Source organism: Heliconius melpomene, chromosome 1 (assembly GCF_056956725.1).
Source record: "Heliconius melpomene rosina isolate 202511_hmr_F chromosome 1, ASM5695672v1, whole genome shotgun sequence".
Classification (NCBI taxonomy): Eukaryota; Metazoa; Arthropoda; class Insecta; order Lepidoptera; family Nymphalidae; genus Heliconius; species Heliconius melpomene.
This window is the reverse complement of record NC_140389.1, coordinates 11,757,377-11,778,322: the sequence shown is the minus strand read 5'-3', so window position 1 is coordinate 11,778,322 and position 20,946 is coordinate 11,757,377. Positions and strand designations below refer to the sequence as shown.

Here is a 20,946-nt window from a genome sequence, read left to right as displayed (position 1 = left end):
TATGTTTTAATTATAAGTAAGTTTACTCTTTGTAGCTAAGTAAAACCTCCTGAGTTGTATGGGTTGCCGAGAATACACAATACGACTGTACTGATTATACCTCCTATAGTTAGCCAAATCGATACGCCGAGGTATAAACTTGATAAACATGTCAGGGTTTCTTACCAATTTGTTTTTGGGTTGAAAGATCTTAAGCTAGTTAAAATAAAAACCATGGTCACTTTTACGTCCAGTAGCTGTTCACAAGTATACCCGTAAAGGACTGCATCAGCATTGTCAAGCGAAAGCTAGAGGATAATTTGGTAATAGCAGATATACTTATACATGGAGGATTTGGAAAGGATGGCTCTTAATTCTGCACCATGTCTTCCTAGGATATATAAGCGTTACGTTGATGACAATATCTAAGTATATAACCTTAAAGCACCTCAGTTCTGTTAATTATAGTATTCAATACTATATAATAATTCCAATAGATACTTCAATAGTGAATCTCACGACCATCATTTATATAGGTACCATTGGCAAATTTTTATTACCTTACCTTTAAATAATTACCAACGAACACCTAGAGGACAAGCTTTGATAGGTGAACCTTCTAGGTGAATAATGCCCTTCATCAGAACAAGATGCACGCCCTCCTCCTGCGTTGTCATATATAACGAGATTGATAAGTGGTGACAGTGGACGAACTGAAATATGCGGAGAACAGAGTTTTTATTTTTCGTTCTCTCTGAGTCTATCCAAATAAACCCAATGGGAATTAGGAATGGGTTTATTAGGATTAACAGTCGGGATCTCTTTAAATTATACGGGGTTCCTGGTAAATATTTTATTGGTTGAAGAATTGGGCTTGTTTATTATCTTTTTAGTTTTATGCAGTCGGGGGTTTTTGTTTTTATATATTTTTTTTTATTGTTCACTTTTTTCTTAGTATTCATTATGGTAATGATAATCATGATATACCTTTCTGAAATCCTCGTATTGAGCTCTTGAATTTGATACTTGAATATGTATTCGAAACCATAATATTCGTAACGTTAAAAAAAAGTGTTCTTACACTTGGGCTGCTAAGACAAATTTAACGATACTTACCTCAATTATGTAATGAAACGCAAAAAAACATAACCCTTACTTAGTAGTCGGGAAAAAAGAATAATGAAAAAGAAATAAAAACAACCTAAGAATTTAGAATATATAATATAGAATAGAAATTGTTAAATTTCAGATATCTTTTTATAGTTACACAAGCTCATGTAGCTTATTTTAATACTGTTCTGCCTGTATACTGTACATGGAAAAGACCGCAATAATATTCATAACGTTTCCATTACATTTTTCATTCCATCATCAGATCTTGAGATGGTCACCATGGGACCACCTGTGACGAAACAAAAAAGAATTATCCAAATCTATTCAGGTGTCTTCGAGTAATTGGGAACATACATAAAAAAAAGATTCCAATGAATTGAGAACCTCCTTTTTCTAAAGTCGGTTAAAAAGTATTGATATATTTCACATTACATTGAAATAACCAAAGATTTGACAAATATTTAAAACGAAAAGATTTTTTTTATTTATATTCTTTATTGCAGCATTTTTTACCAGCCAACCTGTCATGTGGGAGAACAAAATGTGTAGGTGTGCAAAAAAATTAAATATAAATTTTCAAAATACATACAGGTATATATAATAAATACAATATAATATATACAAACTAATAAAATATTATTTGATTAATTATCGTAGACATAAGATTGATTATCATAGACATTAGTTACAAAGCCATAGATACAGACAAGACAAAGTATTAATAATAAACTTGCAAGTTGCAACACTTTATTCGTACTGTCAATTAGCGGGAAATGATAGGAAGTGAATTATTTTAAAAAATCTATACACTAATGACAAATATAATTAATTTAATTAATTAAGCTTATAGAAATTAATTGCAATGTTTGAATGGGCTTACAGTGGTGCTAATAAAGCAGTACCTAGAAATGTGGGTCCGGAATGTGCGTATTTTTTATCTCCACAGAGGCAATTAATCGAAACTTTAATAGTAATTACTGCCTGTGTCTACGTAATTGTAAGTTATTTCCAAAATCTGTTTTTATATTTCTATTAATAAATGCTATCCCTCACTTTAATGTAAATATATTCTTTTAAATTATCATTTGTATAACGATATTATTTTGTAATTTTAAATCTTTGTTGTAGATTCAAACATTCCCAAAATTACAAATTCCCCATGAAAATATCTACCTTAAAAGTGACCGAGGAGGCAAAAGATTTCTTGTTATACTTCTAGCTCTCTTATGGGGAATGGAAATTGGTTTTAAATTTGCTTCACGCACGGTTATATATTTATTAAATCCATGTCATGTAACAACATTAATTCAAGTAAGTGTTATTTTATTTTATAAATATTTACTGTTAGATTATATAATTCAGAAATATATATATATTAATAACTAAGCATGTCTCCTGTTGACAAGTTAGAGAGACCCTAGTGACAAGGCTGTTATTTACTACTACTGGATATTCCACTTAAACATATTTACTTAGAATTATGCGTTACTTATTCAGTTTATAGCAATTAAACATATAATCTGGAAAATATTTAAAATCAAAGCAATTTCTTATTTTGTTTCCTAATTATTAGGAAATTAACAGCTTAATAGCTGTTAATTTAAATTGCAAAATTGTTGTATATAATATACACTTGATTCTATTTTTACATATTTTTTTTATATGGAATAGGCTTACGTTTGACCGTTAATTGTATTTCTCTTTATATATTTTTACAAATTTGGTTATTTCAGATATATCTATTAGCTGCTCCACCTAGTAAGACAGTTACAGCATTATTTCGAGTCCATTTGAACTTACTAAATGGGCCTTTACTGGCATTTTTATTCCCAGAAACAGCTTCAAGAACAGTTTGTATACAATTAAATTATTGCAATAAACAAATACTTATTCCTTATTCTAATTTTGTGATTTCATTATCTTATGGTACATTTATATGCTTGACAAAGTTCAGCAAGCCTCCACAAGTGCCTACATTTGAAAATTATGCAACTGCTTGCCAGAAGCTTCCTTTCATTTAATACATAAAAAACACAAAAAGTGACTACTAACTTTCACAAGCCCAACCGTAGCAGGTGTTGTTTGGATTCTTACATAACTGTTTAAACATGCTTGTGATTGTGGATGTTTGCTGTGCTATTGCTAAGTGTGTTAATGCACTTTTATATATTATGACTACATATCAAGGCTAACAAGTTTAGTCTACTGTCATGAATATCTTTTGAATAGATGTAGACATTTTGCATAAAGTGTCTCTTAACTGCTAGTTAATAATTTTCAATACAAACACGTATATATTTATATTCAATTTGACAAATATATCAAATATATTTGTCAAATTAAACAATTCTTTTAATATTATTTATCTTGCAATCATATATATATATATATAATTCATTCATAAATTATTATAATTTAAAGCTTTGTCTTGTGTAAATAATCATCCCATATTTATAGCTAATTATTAATATACTATTTAATATCAGATTTTAGCAGAAGCAGCTTTATATTGGATACAACATGGCATGATGTTTGTCATACCATACTATCTACTAAGGATTGGTGGTATGTTTACATTCGAATCTCAAAATAGTATATAACAAATATTATAATTAAACATCATATTTTTTTACAGGTGTATATAATGTAGAACCATTCTGGGATTTTAATTGGGCTATTTTTAGTTATTGCCTTAACCTTTTATACCACTTTATTATTCTGCAAATCATTGCCATTGTAAGTATTGTTTGTGGAATTGTACCTAGTGACGTAGTAATTGTGGGGGTTAATTTCCAGGAACTGTTTATAGAATAGAGTATACTTTTATTGCACACAATAGATACATCTATCTTTTTAAGATAACTCCAAGAACCAAAGTTTGCCTGGAAGAGATTGCAATTTTCAATGATTGATTACAATAAGGTACTTATTGTACATGGTGTTTCTGTTTATTTTGTATATACTTTCTGTATATTTTATGTGCAATAAAGTGTATTGTATTGTACAAATATAATAAAAAATATATATCAATAATATATATGTACATATATCACATACTTATTTTTAGAAAAAATGGTTCTCCCATTGAACAGTTTCAAAGAATCACTGGTTCGAGTCCCACTACAGTAACAATTTTAATTTATTCTAAAAAGTATTTTTTAGAATGTAACAAAGGTCTGACTTGGTTTGGATCTCAATCCATAATATGGACACATAATTTTCGATTTAAGTAAATAATTTCTAGATGTAAAATAGCAAAATATATGATGTGACAATAGGGAAAGCAGATTTTACACACACATATATAAATATATATATTTGTTATTCTGTTGTAGCCCGCGCAAGTGAACTTGAACCACATGTTATGTCCTGCAATCCTGGACCCGTTCGACGGCCCTTGGTACCGTATAGCTGCTGTTGTACACCAGGCTCTCCTCTGCCCTATTCTCTGCAAGTTATTTTGTCTCGTCGCCGATTTTTGTTTGACAAAATTCCCACCAACTAAGGTAAAACCACACATGAGGGATCATTTGTTCGACAGGAAATTAGATGGACCTGTTGACTAGTAATTGTTATATAATTATTATAAAACAGGGATGTTATGGAGTTCCGTAATCGGAACTATCGGATATTCGAAATAAAAAACTTTCCGTAATCGTAATCAAAATAAATCCGTAATTAAAATTTCGGATAATTTCGGATATGGGTGGCATCTATATAAGACTTAGACATTAACGCTCTGAACGTTGTAGCGATAAGTAGCTACTAAGTAAGTACCAAAAAAATCTAAACTACAAATATAGCAAAAAATTTCTCTTAAGTCGAATATCCCTAACAGATTCTCAACACCTAATATCCGTAAAAGACATTATCCGTTTTAGTTACGGAACTAACGGATAATCTGAAATATTTTTATATCTACAACAGAGACCAACACCGATATAGTATTCTTATATCCGTATCTGTGACATCCCTGGTATAGTCTGGCAAATATGTTATTGATAATGGGAAGCACGCGCGGTAAATTGCGCAGTATATGTATGCGCAGAGAACGTTCGATCAGTGTTACCTGTTATGTTGTTTTACCTCACGCTTAGCAAATCACATTTACCTATACGATAATTAAAATATCTAATCATGTTTATGTTGAAGTAAATTATACAAAACGAAAATTTAATGAGGATATCTAAATATTGCAAAATAATCAGCTGTTTTATACATTGTTGTCGAGAATAAAATCAAGACTAGCCCGAAAAGTATAATTACATTTTTGACTCAATAAATAATTAATCAATTCTAAGCTTCTGCTTATATAACTAATGGCACATGATATTTACGTAGATGTGTATATACACACTTATGTACAATAAACATTCAGTGTGCATAATACAAGCTTATAAACTATGCAATATGAATAAAGAAATATCTGGCAATATTTAAACTTCTTAAAGATTATATAAAAGAAAATAATATTGGGTAAATTATTTCAATAAATTTTGAGGTACAAAAAATGAGAGTGCGGTATCCCTTTGCCATAGTTTGCCATTTGCGTCAGTGTGAGCGCTACGTCCTTACAGGAAATTCGCACCCACACATCTTTAAAGGTACTATCGAGCTCACACTATATTGTTCAAACAAGAATATAATTAATTGTAAACAAAAATGCCTTTTACCGTTTTGATTATTTGCTTTATTATTTGTCAATTTTTATTTTTTACTTTCTTGCATGCATTAATTAACGTTTTAAATAAAACGGTAATAAAATTTTGATTTAATTTGGAGATATAATTTATTAACATAATTTATTTGTTAAGACCTCTATTTCCATTATTTAAAAAATTTTTTACTTACCCATAAGTTGATTTTGCATATTGCCTAACGCCAAAATCTTGTATTTGTTTGCTTGTTTTATATATTAAATTTACTTTTTAAATTTTACTTTTTTTATTGAATTTGGATTGAGAAGATTTGTATGTGGCCGTGGCCTCATTATAGTAATTTAATTCATTTTTTTATTTAATTTTTCAATTTACCATATGTTCATTTTGCATGTTGCTTTGGTGTTTTTTACTAATTTTTATAATATTACTAGAAAAATATGCTCTACTACGCCATTCCGTATATATGATGCTATCATATGATATTATATTCATATTTCATAGTAATGAACTGATAGCGTTGCACTCGACTGTACCGTAGCCCGGTCACACCCCGCAACGATTCCCCGCGAGCCCTTACGGGGAATCGGTCCGGCGTGAGGGGGTGTCTATGTGCAGACATCAAAATACGCTTTCTGCGCAATTTGCCGCGCGTGCTTCCCATTATCAATAACATATTTGCCAGACTATAACAATCATGTTTGACACACCATATATTATAATGCATTGTAAACGTTCTTGAGTCGGCCTTTTTGCTGTGATATTCACGAATGCTCATACGTAATAATATGTAAATCGGCAATCGTTTTCTAGAATAATCTCATAATCTCATTGCTAGGTAAGAATTGCAATAATAGGGGTTAAAGCTTGTTGAAGCATTTAAATAAGTGAATGAATTTTACGATAGTCATGTAATATGTTAGATGATAAATGTAGTTTGTTTTGGAAATGTATTTACATTGGCATCCAGCTAATTATGTACATATATGTATTTATATCTTCAATGTTGCAGATTATTTATGTATATATAGTTGTTGATAGTTCTATGCAATGACTAGTGTTTGTTTCAAATATAGTAATGCAATATTGAAAATAATCAAAGTAACAATAAATTATATGAAATGAATATTTTTGCATTATTGGTGAATTGTATTGAAAGTGTTGTTTGCGTTAAAAAATTGTATCACTTCATTGTAAAATCTTTGTATGTGGGTACACTTTTAATACCTGTTACTTGATACTTCTAATAACTATTACTAAATGATAAATAAAATAAACATTGTCTCAAGGCCTATTTAGAAATGAATTATTAGAAAAGGATAAGGGTTTGTATTTTTGACACTTAATAATACGATAAGTTTAAACGAGCCCATATAATGTTATTCTGCAAAAATAAAATACCCAGCAAACAATAAAGGCCGCGTTTTAAGACAACAGCAAAAGAAATATGTAAATGATATGGCGTAAATACTCTAAATACCAAACTATTTCTTTAACCTGTTAACTGGGTATGACGAAATATTTCGTCATACATAAGAGCCCACTGCAATGGGTATGACGAAATTTTTGGTCGTGGAAATTAATCGTAATATATTGAACGCATTACGTTCTACGTTGTCCTTATTTATTAAATCTTATAGTGGTTATATATATGCCATCATATTGTCGATGCGTCATGAATTTTCGTGTTCTTGTAATCTCTCACTTGACCGCTATTAACGGGAAAACGGGCGCTGCATGATCTATACTTCTTTTTATGTGTCGCAGTCGCTATCAAATAGTAAGGGACGCCCTTCTTTGACACCAAAACCATCTAGACTAATTGAAAGACATTTTGCGGATTATATACCATCCGAAAATTCAAGAGTAAACGTAACCAGGAGATGCAAAGTGTGTTATTCCAAAGGTATTAGGAGAGAATCGAGATTCTGGTGTCCTGACTGCTGTGTTGCCTTGTGTATGCCACACTGTTTCAAGCAATATCGTACTGCGAAATAATTATTATAATTTGTTCAATAAATTCCTTGTACATTGAATACATTTGAATTATAAAATATTTTATCAAAATAAATAAAAACCATAGGTTAAAAACGATATTCCTTTATTATTTGAGGTGTGATATTACTTATCGGTGCGGAGAAAAAGTCCCCATTCTGAAACGAGTTGAGCAATAGCTAATTCCCCGGTTGACAGGTTAAGTGTTCATAATATAATTAATAGATTTTAGTGAAGTTTAGTAATTTTAGTGAACCTACAATATTAGTAATCCATGTCATACATAGACATATTATTAAAAAATATGAAATGAAGTGGTACAGATTTTTTACGAATAAATGAAAAATATATGTATTTAAATTAACAGTTTTAATGCATTGGCGTATATAGGGAAAGGCTAGGTGGTGGTTACCGCTAAAACGATTTTGTCTCCAACCCGATTTACCGAACTAATTGTTGTGCTTAATCAATTGGAATCTTACTAGATTCTTTTTAGAGATTTGAACATTATTGGACTTACTACCTATCTATGAAACAAAATATGTAAATAAGTAGGTACAAACGTACTACGTTATATATATTTTTTATATTTAAAATATATTATGTTTTAATTTTTTTTATTTAAATGTAACGCGTCTACAATAAGATACAACACGTACCCGTTGGTACCTAGTACACAAAACCCCGAACGCGTATGATGTATCCACTGTAATTTTATTCTACATACATATTATATACTAAGATCAGTGTAAAATATCTGTTTTACTGCGTTTTTGATAAATTTACATGTTCACAGTTTACTGCTCAAAAACAATTTATATGATAATAAACGTATTTTGGAGGGCCATTAGGTCTCATTGGATACCACATGTTATGCGCCAGGCCACCCCGAAACAACCTAAATACGCCAATATTTGTATGTGAGCGTGGTCCGTCCGAGGTATGTACCTCTATAGTTTTATTTCAAACAGTTAAGATTACATATGCAGATAACAACAATATGACTTCATGTAATCATATAAAAAATATAAAGCATATTAAATATATTTGAGGATTAATCTATAATATTCTTAACGAAGGCGACCTGGCTAACGTTTCATACAATAGGTACATACGAGACGAAACTAGTCAAATTTGTGATGAATATCCGTAACTTAAGTGGACGGCACCGAAGTCCTGTACTTTAGCACCTATATATAAGAATACTCTAAATAAATCAACTCATTTGAAATTCGCTTTTGCACGTTAGACTTCAATCAGTTAAATGTACAGAAAAATGCCATAAATAAAAATAAGATAGAATACAATATTTGTTTCATTGAGAATTTATTGATTATAAGTATATTATAATTTTTTTAAAAGCCCTATCTGGTTTAAAAGCCTTGTTACTAGAACAATAAAAAAATCTGCTTCACACTGTATCCCGCACACAGTGGGGTGGCAGAGGGAACATAGTGTTAAGCTGTTCCCAACTTTCCACCGAATTCTGGAGGCAATGAGGGAGGAAATTAAACATTGTAAATGAAATAAATAAAGATTTAAAAGCTATACTGCTTTATTAAATATAAAATACCAATTGTTATTCAATATATATAGTTACATAACAAAATAATATAGTGAACAAATTGGTGTTTCCTTCATTTTTAAATTCACCAAATCAAATTTTCCAAAATACAAACAAAATATAGATAAAAAATATTATATTTTGATAATTATGGTAATAATAATGGATTTTTTATAAATATAACCAAGGCTATATACCTTTTTAAACAAAAATCATCAACTCTTATTGTAAGATTGTATACATGTGGCAAAACTTCGAAATAATAAAATTAATATATAAATCAATTAATAAATTAATATATTTTTTCCATGACTGTATTTTTATTCATTAACTCATATAAAATATTGTACACTAAAAAAGTTTATAATAATACACCAGCCATAAATTACGTCACAACCCCCTCCCCCATATCCTTGACACAACTGGTCAGCAGTCCTTAATTAGTATACACAAATTTTGTATTTTAATACTTAGATAATTTTTTTTTTAAATCTCCCTTTCTTGAGTCATTCCCTCTGCCATATAATCAGACGTAATTTATGGATGACCTAACAATTTATTGATTAGAATAAAAAAAATGAATTGGAAAATGTATAAAATAATTGTGACTAGAACTTGTAAATCCAAAGGGTATTGTGATCATATATCAGCCATCTGCCGGTGGACCTAAATAGACCATAGACACTTCTGTATTCCCATACACTGCTGAAACAGTTGGATACAACTTTTTTTTTATTGGTAGGCCTGAAAAATAAAAAATATACTTTTTTATATAATACTTTTTTAAGAAACTAACGAGGCCAGTTGAGGCATAGAGGCACAAAGTGTGACTGTAAAACCAACTGGTTCAATCCTCACTTTGAGATGAGATATTTATTTAAATTTATAAATATAAATTAACAAAGTAAAGAAATGGAAATCCATTTCTTTGTTCTGATGTCGATGTGAAAGCGTGGCGACGAATTTCGCCACTCAGCACCTAATGCCTCCAGAATTCAGTGGAAAGTGGGAAATGGAGTGTCTTAACACTAGGTTCCCTCTGTCGACCCTGCTGTGTGCAGCATATAACATGAAACTGATTCGAATTTTTTTATGAAGCTAAAGAAAAGGAATCAACATAAAATTTGTTCACCTCGAAATGCTACTCCCAGAAATTCATAATTTCTCTCAAATGATAATGTTCGGCCTTCACAGTCTAAAATTACTCTGATGCGTTCCCCTACCTAAGTATAAAGAAAATGTAGAATTTAATTTTAAATTAAAATTGCAATGTCTTAAACATTCTTATGTTATCCTTATTTTTAAGAACACTCACTTGATATTTAGGACAATTACTTAATAAGGGATAACGTCCATGAGTGTCACCATTGTGTAATAGGTGATTATCAACTAAATTCCACCCCCAACTCTGTTCATCTGAACCTAAAAGCCCAACATAACCCTGACATTGTAATGGAGCTTCCTTTGTTGAAAGCCCCACAACTGCTACTGTTCCCAAGGGTCCTTCCCAGATGACTTCCCAAGCATGTCTTCCCCTGTAGAATCCAATTTTAGCTCTACATGCATCTGTACTTTGTGCAACAGGATTTCTACAAATTAAAAGTAAATACAAATATACTATTGTTTGTTAACTAATATTATATATTAATTAATAAAAATAAAATTATTAGGTTAAAAAAAGCATCAGGAAAAATGAAAAGCCCAAATTAATGGTTTTACTAAAAAATAGAGTGTTTCATTTTCGACATTTTTGTCCCATCATCAAACCAGCTTGATAAGACCATATAATTGTATTGTCACCTAGTCTATGTATGAATAATTGCTTAATTTCATGATGATACAATTACTACAAGTGGGTCAAATTTAGTTTCTTACATTATTTTACAGTTACAAGTTCACTCAGTAAAAGTAAATAAAATACCTGTGTAACGTAAAGCCATTAGGTTTGATGTATATGTTTCTAGAACAATCATATGGGCTCCATGCATGATAGAATGCTCTTAATTTAGTCTTATATGTTGGTAAATTCGAAAGCAAGTCCGATTTCAGTACTTCTTCTGCCAATCTTTTAACACAGTGGAATCTCCAAACATCATTGTTTTCGTCGCTTAAAATTCTAAACCAAGTTTTGCATACTAACGCACAATTTTTAAGATCACGTAAAGTTAAATACGAAAAAATACTTTCCAATATATCATCCTTGACGAGTTCAGCGATAGCATAATCACTAACATCATATGTATTCATAATAATGGAATGGTTATTTTTTGGTTTTGCCGTGCTATTGTATTTAGAAGTAGGTAGTATCATTGGACCATATCTAAGAAAAATCTTATTAAAAGCTAATTGAATAACCCCCACGAATATGTAATTTGTTTGTTAATAGCCAAGCAACATATTATACTCAATATAAATCTCAATATTTTGTTTTGAATTAAATATACAAATTTAAACTAAAAACGTCAATCATAATAATTGTAATTTTGTAATCTGTGAGAATGTGCCACAGATGTGATAGCAGACATGAAATGAAAAATCAAATATGATTATCGAAATACCATTAGTATTTCAGTAGTAACCTCTAAATGAGAGTTAGTCACCTATAAATTTGTAAAAACGACGAAAGGATTTTACAAATTTATGTCTGGACTATTGGTGCTATATACTGAATTTGATATTTGAAGGAAGTAGAATGTTATGACCAAGAAATCTCAGGTGCTCAAAGACATTCGATAAGAAGTGATTCATAATAGAGATCCTCGATGATCATCGATCTTCGATGAACATCGATGTTACATTAAATAAAACATCCTAACATCGATGATGTAGCCCAAGCCCCTAAAGTAGTCGATCGGGCCGGGTTCCGAGCGTGCCAGTTGAGCACTAATCACTTCACTAATGTCAAGTTTATACCGTAAATCACTTTATTATTATATTGTATAATCCAATATGATGTTATTATATCCTATATCCCCGTATTATTATAGAGCTGGTTGGTTGTCTTGATATTGACATTGGCATTTGACAGTCGTTCTAAAATTGCACCTGCAGTTACACTCTGCATCTGCAATTCTGCAGTTGTCACTTGTCAGATACATCGTCTCATCGAACATTTCTTCAGAAAATATTAATGAATTTTAAAACTACTAATTAAAACTGACATAAAATTTTAATCAATACATATTCATTAAAAATATAAATTTAACAATGCCTGCAATTGAGAAGGTTACACCTGATGAAGATGAGAATTACATTATATCAAGAGCCAAAGAAGCTCAGAAACAGAATATATATTCTGCTAAAGCTTGGATGTTAACTGCTAAAACTTTATTTCCCACTAATTTCAAAATTCAATTTGAAGCCTATTTAATGGAAAAACAATCCGGAAATGTTCAAGAAGCTGCAGAATGTTTTAGTTCATTAATGTTGGTACCACAAAATCTATCAAATTTACTGTCTGAAATATCTGCTATTGCTAATGCTCTTAAATCAAATGAGTCTAACTTTTTGAGTCAAATGTTTGATCATATTAGCCCTGACATTCAGTTAACAATACTTAAAACAAGTGTTGAAAACAGTGATGACACTATGGAGCATTGTAGATTATTAGTATTGTTATTAAAAAAGTTTCCTCAATTAGGTGTCGATAGCCTTGTCAAAACTCTAATAAATGCAGAGAAATTTTTCTATGACAACCGATATGCTCGATTGCTTGTAGTAGAAACTTTACCTTTACTTAATTCACTAGAATCCCCTAGATTACTTCAACGGTTAGTTGTAAAAGCAATAGACTTTTACAACTCCTATATTTATGATGAGACAGAACATGATATTTCTGACCCTTGGCAGAGACTGTATGGTGTTTTAGAATTGTTAGGGAGGCAACTAGGGTGGGATTCTTATTTAGTTAATTATGGTAATAGTTTAAATAAAGAATCATACTATCAAAAATTATTAAGTCTCAGGAATTTTGATGATTGTAGACAACTTTTGTATTGTGGCATTGTGTTTTTTCTAAGATCATTGTATGAACACAAATCATTAAAAGGCAATCATATCTTAGTGGAAGCGTTATCTGATCCTGATTTGCCACCTTCAAAACGACGTAAAGGTGACATTGAAGTGACAGGAATATCAGCACATCAATTCCAAGCAGCTGCTAATTGTTGGGAGCTTTTACATCGTAATGAAGTAATATCAAGAGAATTTGTAAAATTAACAACCCAGTTACAGATTAAACCATGGCTTAATGAGTTTTCTGAAGAACTAGCTCTATATAGAGGAAGGTATGATGAAGTGAATTCAACTTCTGTACCAAACAATATAACAGCTACTATATCCAAAGTGTCTTTGAATTTTTCCCAGCAAAATTACACAGCATGTGTTGAAAATATATTAGCTGCTTTACCTTTATTACCTTCTGTTGAAGGAGTTCTAGAATCAGATCTAATTGTGGGAGGTAAACATAGACATCTTCATTTTCTGCCTTTAACTAAAGTTGCAATTATGCACTATTTCTGCACATTACTTATAAGAATATTATTGAAAACAGGCAATAACACTGATTTAACGTATGGACATATGCTAGTGTTAATGCAACTGGGTTGGCCTCAAGAGGAGTCTATATTTATTAATATCATGGACACAATAAGAAAAAAAGGTGTTTTTCATTATCATCTCTTTCAAACATATATAATTCACATTGACTTTTTGGAAGAGTTAAGTTTTATTTGGAATGAGCAAGGAAAAAATGTTGCTTTGGATATATTGCCTAATTCTCAGCAACATTTAGGGCAGCGACGTATCGGTACTCGTGGGGCGGATAAAGGCGTCAAAGAAGATTTCAAGCAAGCTATGAAAGCACAAGTTGCCCGAAGCAATGAATCTATATTGAATTTAATAATTCAATTTATAACAGCTGAGAGATCTTATTTCTTGCAATCATTGTAGGAAAATAAAAATCGTAATGTATAATAGCATTTTATTTATCCTTAAAATGTATTGTCCTTATTGTATTTTACGAGCTCCCTTCATAGGAACCTACAGCTAGCAAAAGATTGCGCCGAGTGAAGTGTAAATTCTTTATAGGAGAATTTTTTGTTGCAAATGATCTTAACAAAAATTTCTCTTCTTTTTGTACATTGTTATTTGTGCCATTTTCCTCAGTTATCGTTTCGTCAGAAATAGTTGCAAAATCCCAAAGCTTGATAGTAGAGTCGAAGGAACCTGTCATAAAAATAAAATTTATATTTTTCAACCTGCACTTAAATATCCGTATACCTGCGGAACTACCAAAGTCACAGTATATAATGTTAATTCTTAGTTATTGTGTTAAGGCAAATTTTTCGATAGTTTATAATTTCACAAAAAAAAAATGAACTAACGGTTTTTATAATCTTACGGTGACATATTCATTCTTTTGCTCTGGTAACAAGATACAGCGCGACATTGAGTTAGCTCTCTGCCCATATTGCCCTGGTATTATACGGGACACAGCGTGAAGCTAATAAAAAAAGACGAAAAACTACAAGCACTTACCTGAAGACAGTATGGTACCGTCGCGGCTAAACGCTAAAGCGTGTATCGGCGCAACGTGCATAGGTGGTAGAGTGGCGGTGGGCAGGCCTGTCGATATGTCCCATATAACTATCTCCCCATTGCCACCACCCGACGCTATCCATCGTCCACAAGCGGAGAAAGCCAGTGTGAATGGTGTTGACTAGATTTAATAGAAATTCTTATTTATTTAAATTTATATTTCCATTTCTTCGCTCTGGTGTCGAGGTAAAGTGCGGCGTTGAATTCCACCACTGCACACCAAATTTGGGAGAAATTTGGTGAAAAGTGGGGATGGTCTTAACACGAGGTTCCCTCTGCCTACCCTGCAGTGTGCGGGATACAGCTTGAAGTTAAAAAAAAATAGAATCTTCAAATCAAACAACACTACTTTTTAAATAGTATTAACAATAAGTTTACCTTGTGGCCAGTCATCAGGCGAACTTGGGTCCCGGTTAGACAATCCCAAACCCTGACTGTGCGGTCGCTAGATCCAGTTGCGATGTAATTAGAATTTGGATGAAACTGTATGCACTGAAATGTAAATAATTGTAATTATTTTCAATAAATATTCTTTTTTTATTTATTTATTAGTTGTTATACGCCATAAACTTCGATCGTCCTTTTTTGGTCCTGTGTTTTTCTTAATTAAGTTATTGGTTTGTGTGAAGTTAAGATTAATTAGTCTCTTAGGAAAGTTGAATATTTATGCATTCATGAGGGCTAGCAGTGTCATTATCAGTGTCAAATGGATGTTACAGTTATATCTCCTCACATCGACATCCGAGTGGTGTCCCGCAAAGATCCTCAAAGGCTGGTGCTGGTCGGTGGCCCACAGGCGCGCGGTGCGGTCGTGGCCGGCCGTAGCGAAGTAGTGCCCGTGCGGCGACCAGCGCACGTCCCACACCGGCCACACGTGCCCACGGTACACCACCAGGCACGTCCAGCACTGCAGCGACCACAGCCTCACTGTGGGACAAACAAACTATAGCCCGACAAATACTTTATATGTACGTGTGCATCATATTAGATATGGGGAGTGTGCAGGGGAGGACTTTATGTTATAAGTACAAACTGAAGTAGTAAATGGCACTTAGCGTAGCGCTCTTCTGTACTTTAGTGTTGTGATCTGGCTCGCGGAGTAGTGGTAGATATCTAAAACACGCTTTCTGTGCAATTGTCCGCGCGTGCCTCCGATACGGAGCTCGGACTCGGAGACGATTAAATCGCGTATGGATTGTTCAGATTGACATAATCAAAATAATTAAAATAAATAATTTTGCCGAGAAAGAATTGAATCCATAACCATCAAACACTGTCTAAATGCGCCGCAATGGTATCGCAATACTATCTACATTAATTGTGAAATTGTCGACGTCAGTGCAGGACCTTGTAATTGCGAGTTTGGTGAAATATGTTTTTTTTTGAAAATAAACCTGAAATATATCTTTATCTAGTGGTACATAGAAATTATTCATGTTGCTTTTTAGGCATTTAAAAGGTCTTGCACTGGCCCCGACGATATATTAATATATCAGATTAATTCTCACCAGTGGAATCTTCTGAACTGGACAATAAAAGAGTTTTAAATGGATCAAACGCCACTTTGTATACGGGGCCGGAGTGGCCGAATAGCGTACGGCATGTCTCCCTATCTTTTTCTTCCATCATTCTTACTAACACATCACCTGTTGATATTAATACTATGATTATAATTATTTTTCTAAAACAAATTCTAAATAATTTTTATAATGTTATTTAATTTAACGATGCATCGTCAAAGGAGGAAGGAAGGAGTCGAAATCCTTCTATTTTAATCATTATCGATACTGTGCTCTTCTCTATAGACCACGGCAACAACTATGAATAACGAACAAAACAACTCGGTTATCGACATTATATGTATGGAAAACACTAAGAAATGATACAAATTGCATTATAACTGAACATGCCTTGCCTCGCCTGCATTTCAGATGAACAACAATATTAATTATATGTAATTTCATTATCATCAGAATTGGAGTCGTAATCTAAATTTCAGCACAATCAGAGACTGCGAAAAGGGTCAAATTAAGCTTGCAAGATATCGCAAACACTAACACAGTAAGTTAAATAATAACTTGTAATAATAAGATAGTAAATAAATATTAATTTGTTCATTCCATTTTACAACATTCTCTATAACGTCATAAATAATTTCCTGTCGATACTTACAAGCTTCTCTGTCGATATCTTGAAGCTTCTCTGCTGACTTCATTCCTCGCAATCGCAGTGTAGTCAATGTCCAAACCTTTTTAAATAAAATTATAATGCAGTTCTTTTTTTATTCTTTTATTATTCCACATTATGCATGAAAATTATTTTTGGAATACGTATATAAATTTGGCACAAAAACTTATGGATATTGGTCTGATCGCACCGTTCAAGCAATCTGACCAATACCCATAAGTTTTTATCAAGCTATATCGTTTACGCCTCCGAGAACTCAAGAATGTATGGCTTAGTGGCTAGAGCGCTTGGCCGGTTTCCAGATGTGCGTTAAGGTACAGGTTAGAGTCCTTCTACGTTTAATTTTTCCAAAAAATGGTACATTTTTCTAAATATATTAATCACTTTAATTTCATTTTAGATCTCAACAAATAAAAAAAATCACCTTTATCAAGGAATTGTTAAAGCCAACTGCTAGTAAAGTGGAATCGTCACAAATATCAGCAGATATTGCAGTTTGGCCGCTGTTCAAGAGTGTGTAGAAACATATCGAGGGTAAGCTGTCGGCACCAAGTTGGACTCGCTTTGATGCCTCTCTCAATGCTTTTCCTTTTTCAATTTTATCAGTTTCTTTCCTAAAAAATGTTTTTTTTTTTTATTTTACCATATCATAGCGGGATAGGCAGAGCGAACTTGGAAACCTAAAAAAGGAAGGAAAGCCTGGTAAAGCTTTTCCTTTCCCCACTTTCCACCGAATTCTTGAGGCATTGTGTGTAGAGAGGTGTAACTCTTAGGAGCTTAGCTGATGGAATCCACAATGAAGAGATACATAGATAGTTGGTACTAGCGATGATGACACGGTGAGAATGAAGAACATGCTCAACTGGTTTGGGAACGTCGACTGAATGAGTGATGAAAGAATGTCGAAAAAGATTTATGAAGGAGAAGTGAGCGGTATAAAGCAGAGGAGACTTCAGTTTACCTTTGAAAACATAGTATCTAAGATACTGAAGGAAGGTGACGTAAAAAGAATAAGGACCCCTAGGGGCATGTCTGAAGAGATTGATGACAGTGGACAAGACAAAAGAGATATGCAGAGATCGTAGCGTTTGCCACTTCATTCTCTCTGACTACTCCGCTGTGGATACAGTGTGAAGCTAGATTAGATTATTCCTCTGAGTGAGAATGGAACCCACAATTGTATAGTCAATTTTAATTTTTTGACCATAATAATTATTTATTTGGGGCCACTCATAAATTACACAAGAATTTCTTTATTTTTGTTTTCTCACCACAATTCATTTTTAAACATTACAGTGGCAAAAAGCACTGAGTTGAGTGTGGATCTCAATGACTACTTCTTACTAGAGTGAGGAAATTAAAATAATTCATTCTCTAAATGAAAATTGAATCTACAACTATAGTGTTAAGAGTCAGACACTCAATGTAATTATTTTAGAACTTGATAAAAAGATGAAGATTTACAACATTATATAGATATTTGTTAAGTTTCAAAATTATTACAATTCCGGTAGTGGAATCCTGTCATTTGGTGGAGCATTAGGGTCAGATTTCGGTTTCTTCATAAATATGTTGTCCTTTTTAGCTTTCTTCTTTTTTGGCTTATCTGGAGTTTCTTCTGCTTCTTCTTCATCCTCAACAGGTGTGGGCAGTACTTGAATATCCAGTTCTTTTAATAGTCCATAGTAAACTTTTGGTCGATTATCTGAAAGAGTAATAATAAAAATATACATAAACATATTCTTTTCACAAATACTACAGTATTCATTCTTCTTGTTCAAACCGTCCTCTGACATTCCACATAACTATTTGTAACTTTGCCCTCCACCTCTCGCCACTTGACTCGAGTATGGTGTGTCTTAACTTGGCAAGTTTCTTGGCCTACCTTGCTATGTGAAGGATACAGTCTGAAACTAAAAAATAAATCACTTTTATGCCATACCATTTCTAGAAGCTTCTCCTAAAACTCCTCCTATTGTTGCTTTTACTTGAGCTTGAGTTCTTCCTGGACCATCATGTATATCTATTTGTATATGATTGTTAATAATGTTGATAATGATGGGTGAACTTTTTTGTTCATGTAAATATCTTTTCAGCTGGGTTGAAGCATCTCTAGATAATTGTACTTGGAACTTGTTAGTGCTGTAACATTTTATAAATAAATCAATGTATATGATACAATATATTGAAATAATTTAAAATATTTTTATTTCTTTACTTTGGTCATACCTGTAAATTTCTGCAAGTTCATTGCCTTTTATTTGTTCTTTATTCTCAACAGTAGCTAATCTTTTCAAATCTTCTTGATAATGTTCTTCTTGTTCTGGACCAAATTTTTTCAAAAATTTTGCAGCATGTTCATTGTGATCATATAAAATAAGTATCAAATACATATGAACAAATACTGGATACATGAATGTTGACAGTTCATACTAAAATAAAAACCAAAGTTTTAGTCATGACCTATATTATATTAAGAAATAGGAATGACTTATTATTTATTATTTAGACCTCAAGTCAGTACAACACATTCCTATCTTCTTTATAGTATATTGTTGAAATTTATAGTGAAATAACTATAAATTTACCTTATAAATGTCTAAAGAATTTTCCACAAACTTTTTAAGACTTTCATATGCAAATTCATAGCTATAGGGATCACTTTCAGTATGGTGTGCAGTAAGAATGCTAGCAAGTTCAACCTCAGGTAAATCTAAATTTTCATATTCAGCGTCGCCTAAATTAGCTTCTTTCCTTAAAATTTCTTCTGTACCCTAGAAAAAAAAAGAATAAAAGTCGTGGACAACGATTCAGAAATGTGACAAATTAGTTATTCTTTGATAGTAGGCTAATAGTCGACATACTTTTAAATCATATTTTCGTAATAATTGCAGAACAGCTAAAAGTGGAGTAGATTTTTCACTCATTTTGTATATCGGAATCAACAGAAATATCCTAAGTTAAACAATTATGTTTGCAATAAACTATTAAAAGTTAAATTTTATTTTAATATTTGCATGTTGTATACAGTTTTAGCATATAGTATCGTTATATTATTACTATTTATCTTGTACAAATAATATAATCAAAACGTTTGCACTATGCGTTGGTTTTGGTAACTTAAAACGTCAAAGTCAATTGTCATTTTTAATTTTTGAGATCTTGATCTTATGGGTTTTAGGCGTGCCAGCTAATTTAAAAAAATAAATATATCAATATAGACGATGAAAAAATATTTTGAGTAAGTTCTATATTTATGTTCTTTGGTAGCTGGATTTTAAAAATAAAGTATAATTCGAGTTTATGTGAAACATTGTACAGTGATATTTAAAACATTGTACAAATAAATAAAATACCATTACCATTTACCTTCACAAGTATTGTTGATCTCGATTTTATCTATACTTTATTTATTCTTCAGTCAGTTCAGTACTTCTTCAATTAATATAAAGTTAATTTTCTTTAGCTTTACGTTGTACTTCACACAGGATTAGGCAGAGAGAATCTAGCGCCGGTACCACCGAACTCTAGAGGCATTGGGATTTTTGTTTTTTAAATATTTTTTAATTTTTCATCTTTTTATTAGGATTCATTAGGATTATTAGGACATGTAAATATTCGGTTCCTGTGTCGCATTGGAACTCCACCGGCTTAAGCCGGAATAGCAGCTTAGCTTAGCAGTCGGAAAAAAATAGATGGTAACATTTTGGGTATAACTTTCAATGACAACAAGTTGTAAATTTCCTTAAATATTATTAAGCATTATATATTTTCAAGCGACTTCTATAAGAATGTATTTTTCTGTATGTGTCTGTATTTTTTTTAAATATAAGGAGATGAGAAATTAAAATT

General features: G+C 31.8%; 4 protein-coding genes across 4 annotated transcripts; 2 read left to right on the top strand and 2 right to left on the bottom strand.

Annotated features, from left to right (window-relative positions):
- The first annotated feature begins 1,831 nt into the window (after window positions 1–1,831).
- On the top strand, window positions 1,832–5,073 carry LOC146541439 (transmembrane protein 164). The gene is made up of 6 exons (XM_085185937.1): window positions 1,832–2,089; window positions 2,221–2,403; window positions 2,826–2,942; window positions 3,579–3,657; window positions 3,728–3,828; window positions 4,428–5,073. The coding sequence occupies exons 1-6, from the start codon at window positions 1,955–1,957 to the stop codon at window positions 4,656–4,658; spliced, it is 846 nt and encodes a 281-aa protein (XP_085042063.1). The 5' UTR covers window positions 1,832–1,954; the 3' UTR covers window positions 4,659–5,073.
- Window positions 5,074–9,432: 4,359 nt separating this feature from the next.
- Window positions 9,433–11,772, bottom strand: Fsn (F-box synaptic protein). Its single transcript, XM_085185946.1, has 4 exons — window positions 11,231–11,772; window positions 10,625–10,898; window positions 10,442–10,532; window positions 9,433–10,053 (listed from the first exon to the last, which is right to left on the bottom strand). Exons 1-4 carry the CDS (start codon window positions 11,617–11,619, stop codon window positions 9,956–9,958), a joined length of 852 nt encoding a protein of 283 aa, XP_085042072.1. The 5' UTR covers window positions 11,620–11,772; the 3' UTR covers window positions 9,433–9,955.
- A 616-nt stretch (window positions 11,773–12,388) lies between these two features.
- Window positions 12,389–14,283, top strand: IntS10 (integrator complex subunit 10). The gene has a single exon (XM_085185930.1). The coding sequence runs from the start codon at window positions 12,517–12,519 to the stop codon at window positions 14,257–14,259; it is 1,743 nt and encodes a 580-aa protein (XP_085042056.1). The 5' UTR covers window positions 12,389–12,516; the 3' UTR covers window positions 14,260–14,283.
- On the bottom strand, window positions 14,277–20,162 carry Taf5 (TATA-box binding protein associated factor 5). The gene is made up of 12 exons (XM_085185924.1): window positions 19,959–20,162; window positions 19,683–19,868; window positions 19,324–19,526; window positions 19,037–19,236; window positions 18,598–18,799; window positions 17,519–17,708; window positions 17,080–17,155; window positions 16,416–16,553; window positions 15,641–15,834; window positions 15,286–15,399; window positions 14,848–15,028; window positions 14,277–14,535 (listed from the first exon to the last, which is right to left on the bottom strand). Exons 1-12 carry the CDS (start codon window positions 20,019–20,021, stop codon window positions 14,327–14,329), a joined length of 1,956 nt encoding a protein of 651 aa, XP_085042050.1. The 5' UTR covers window positions 20,022–20,162; the 3' UTR covers window positions 14,277–14,326.
- Window positions 20,163–20,946: the final 784 nt, after the last annotated feature.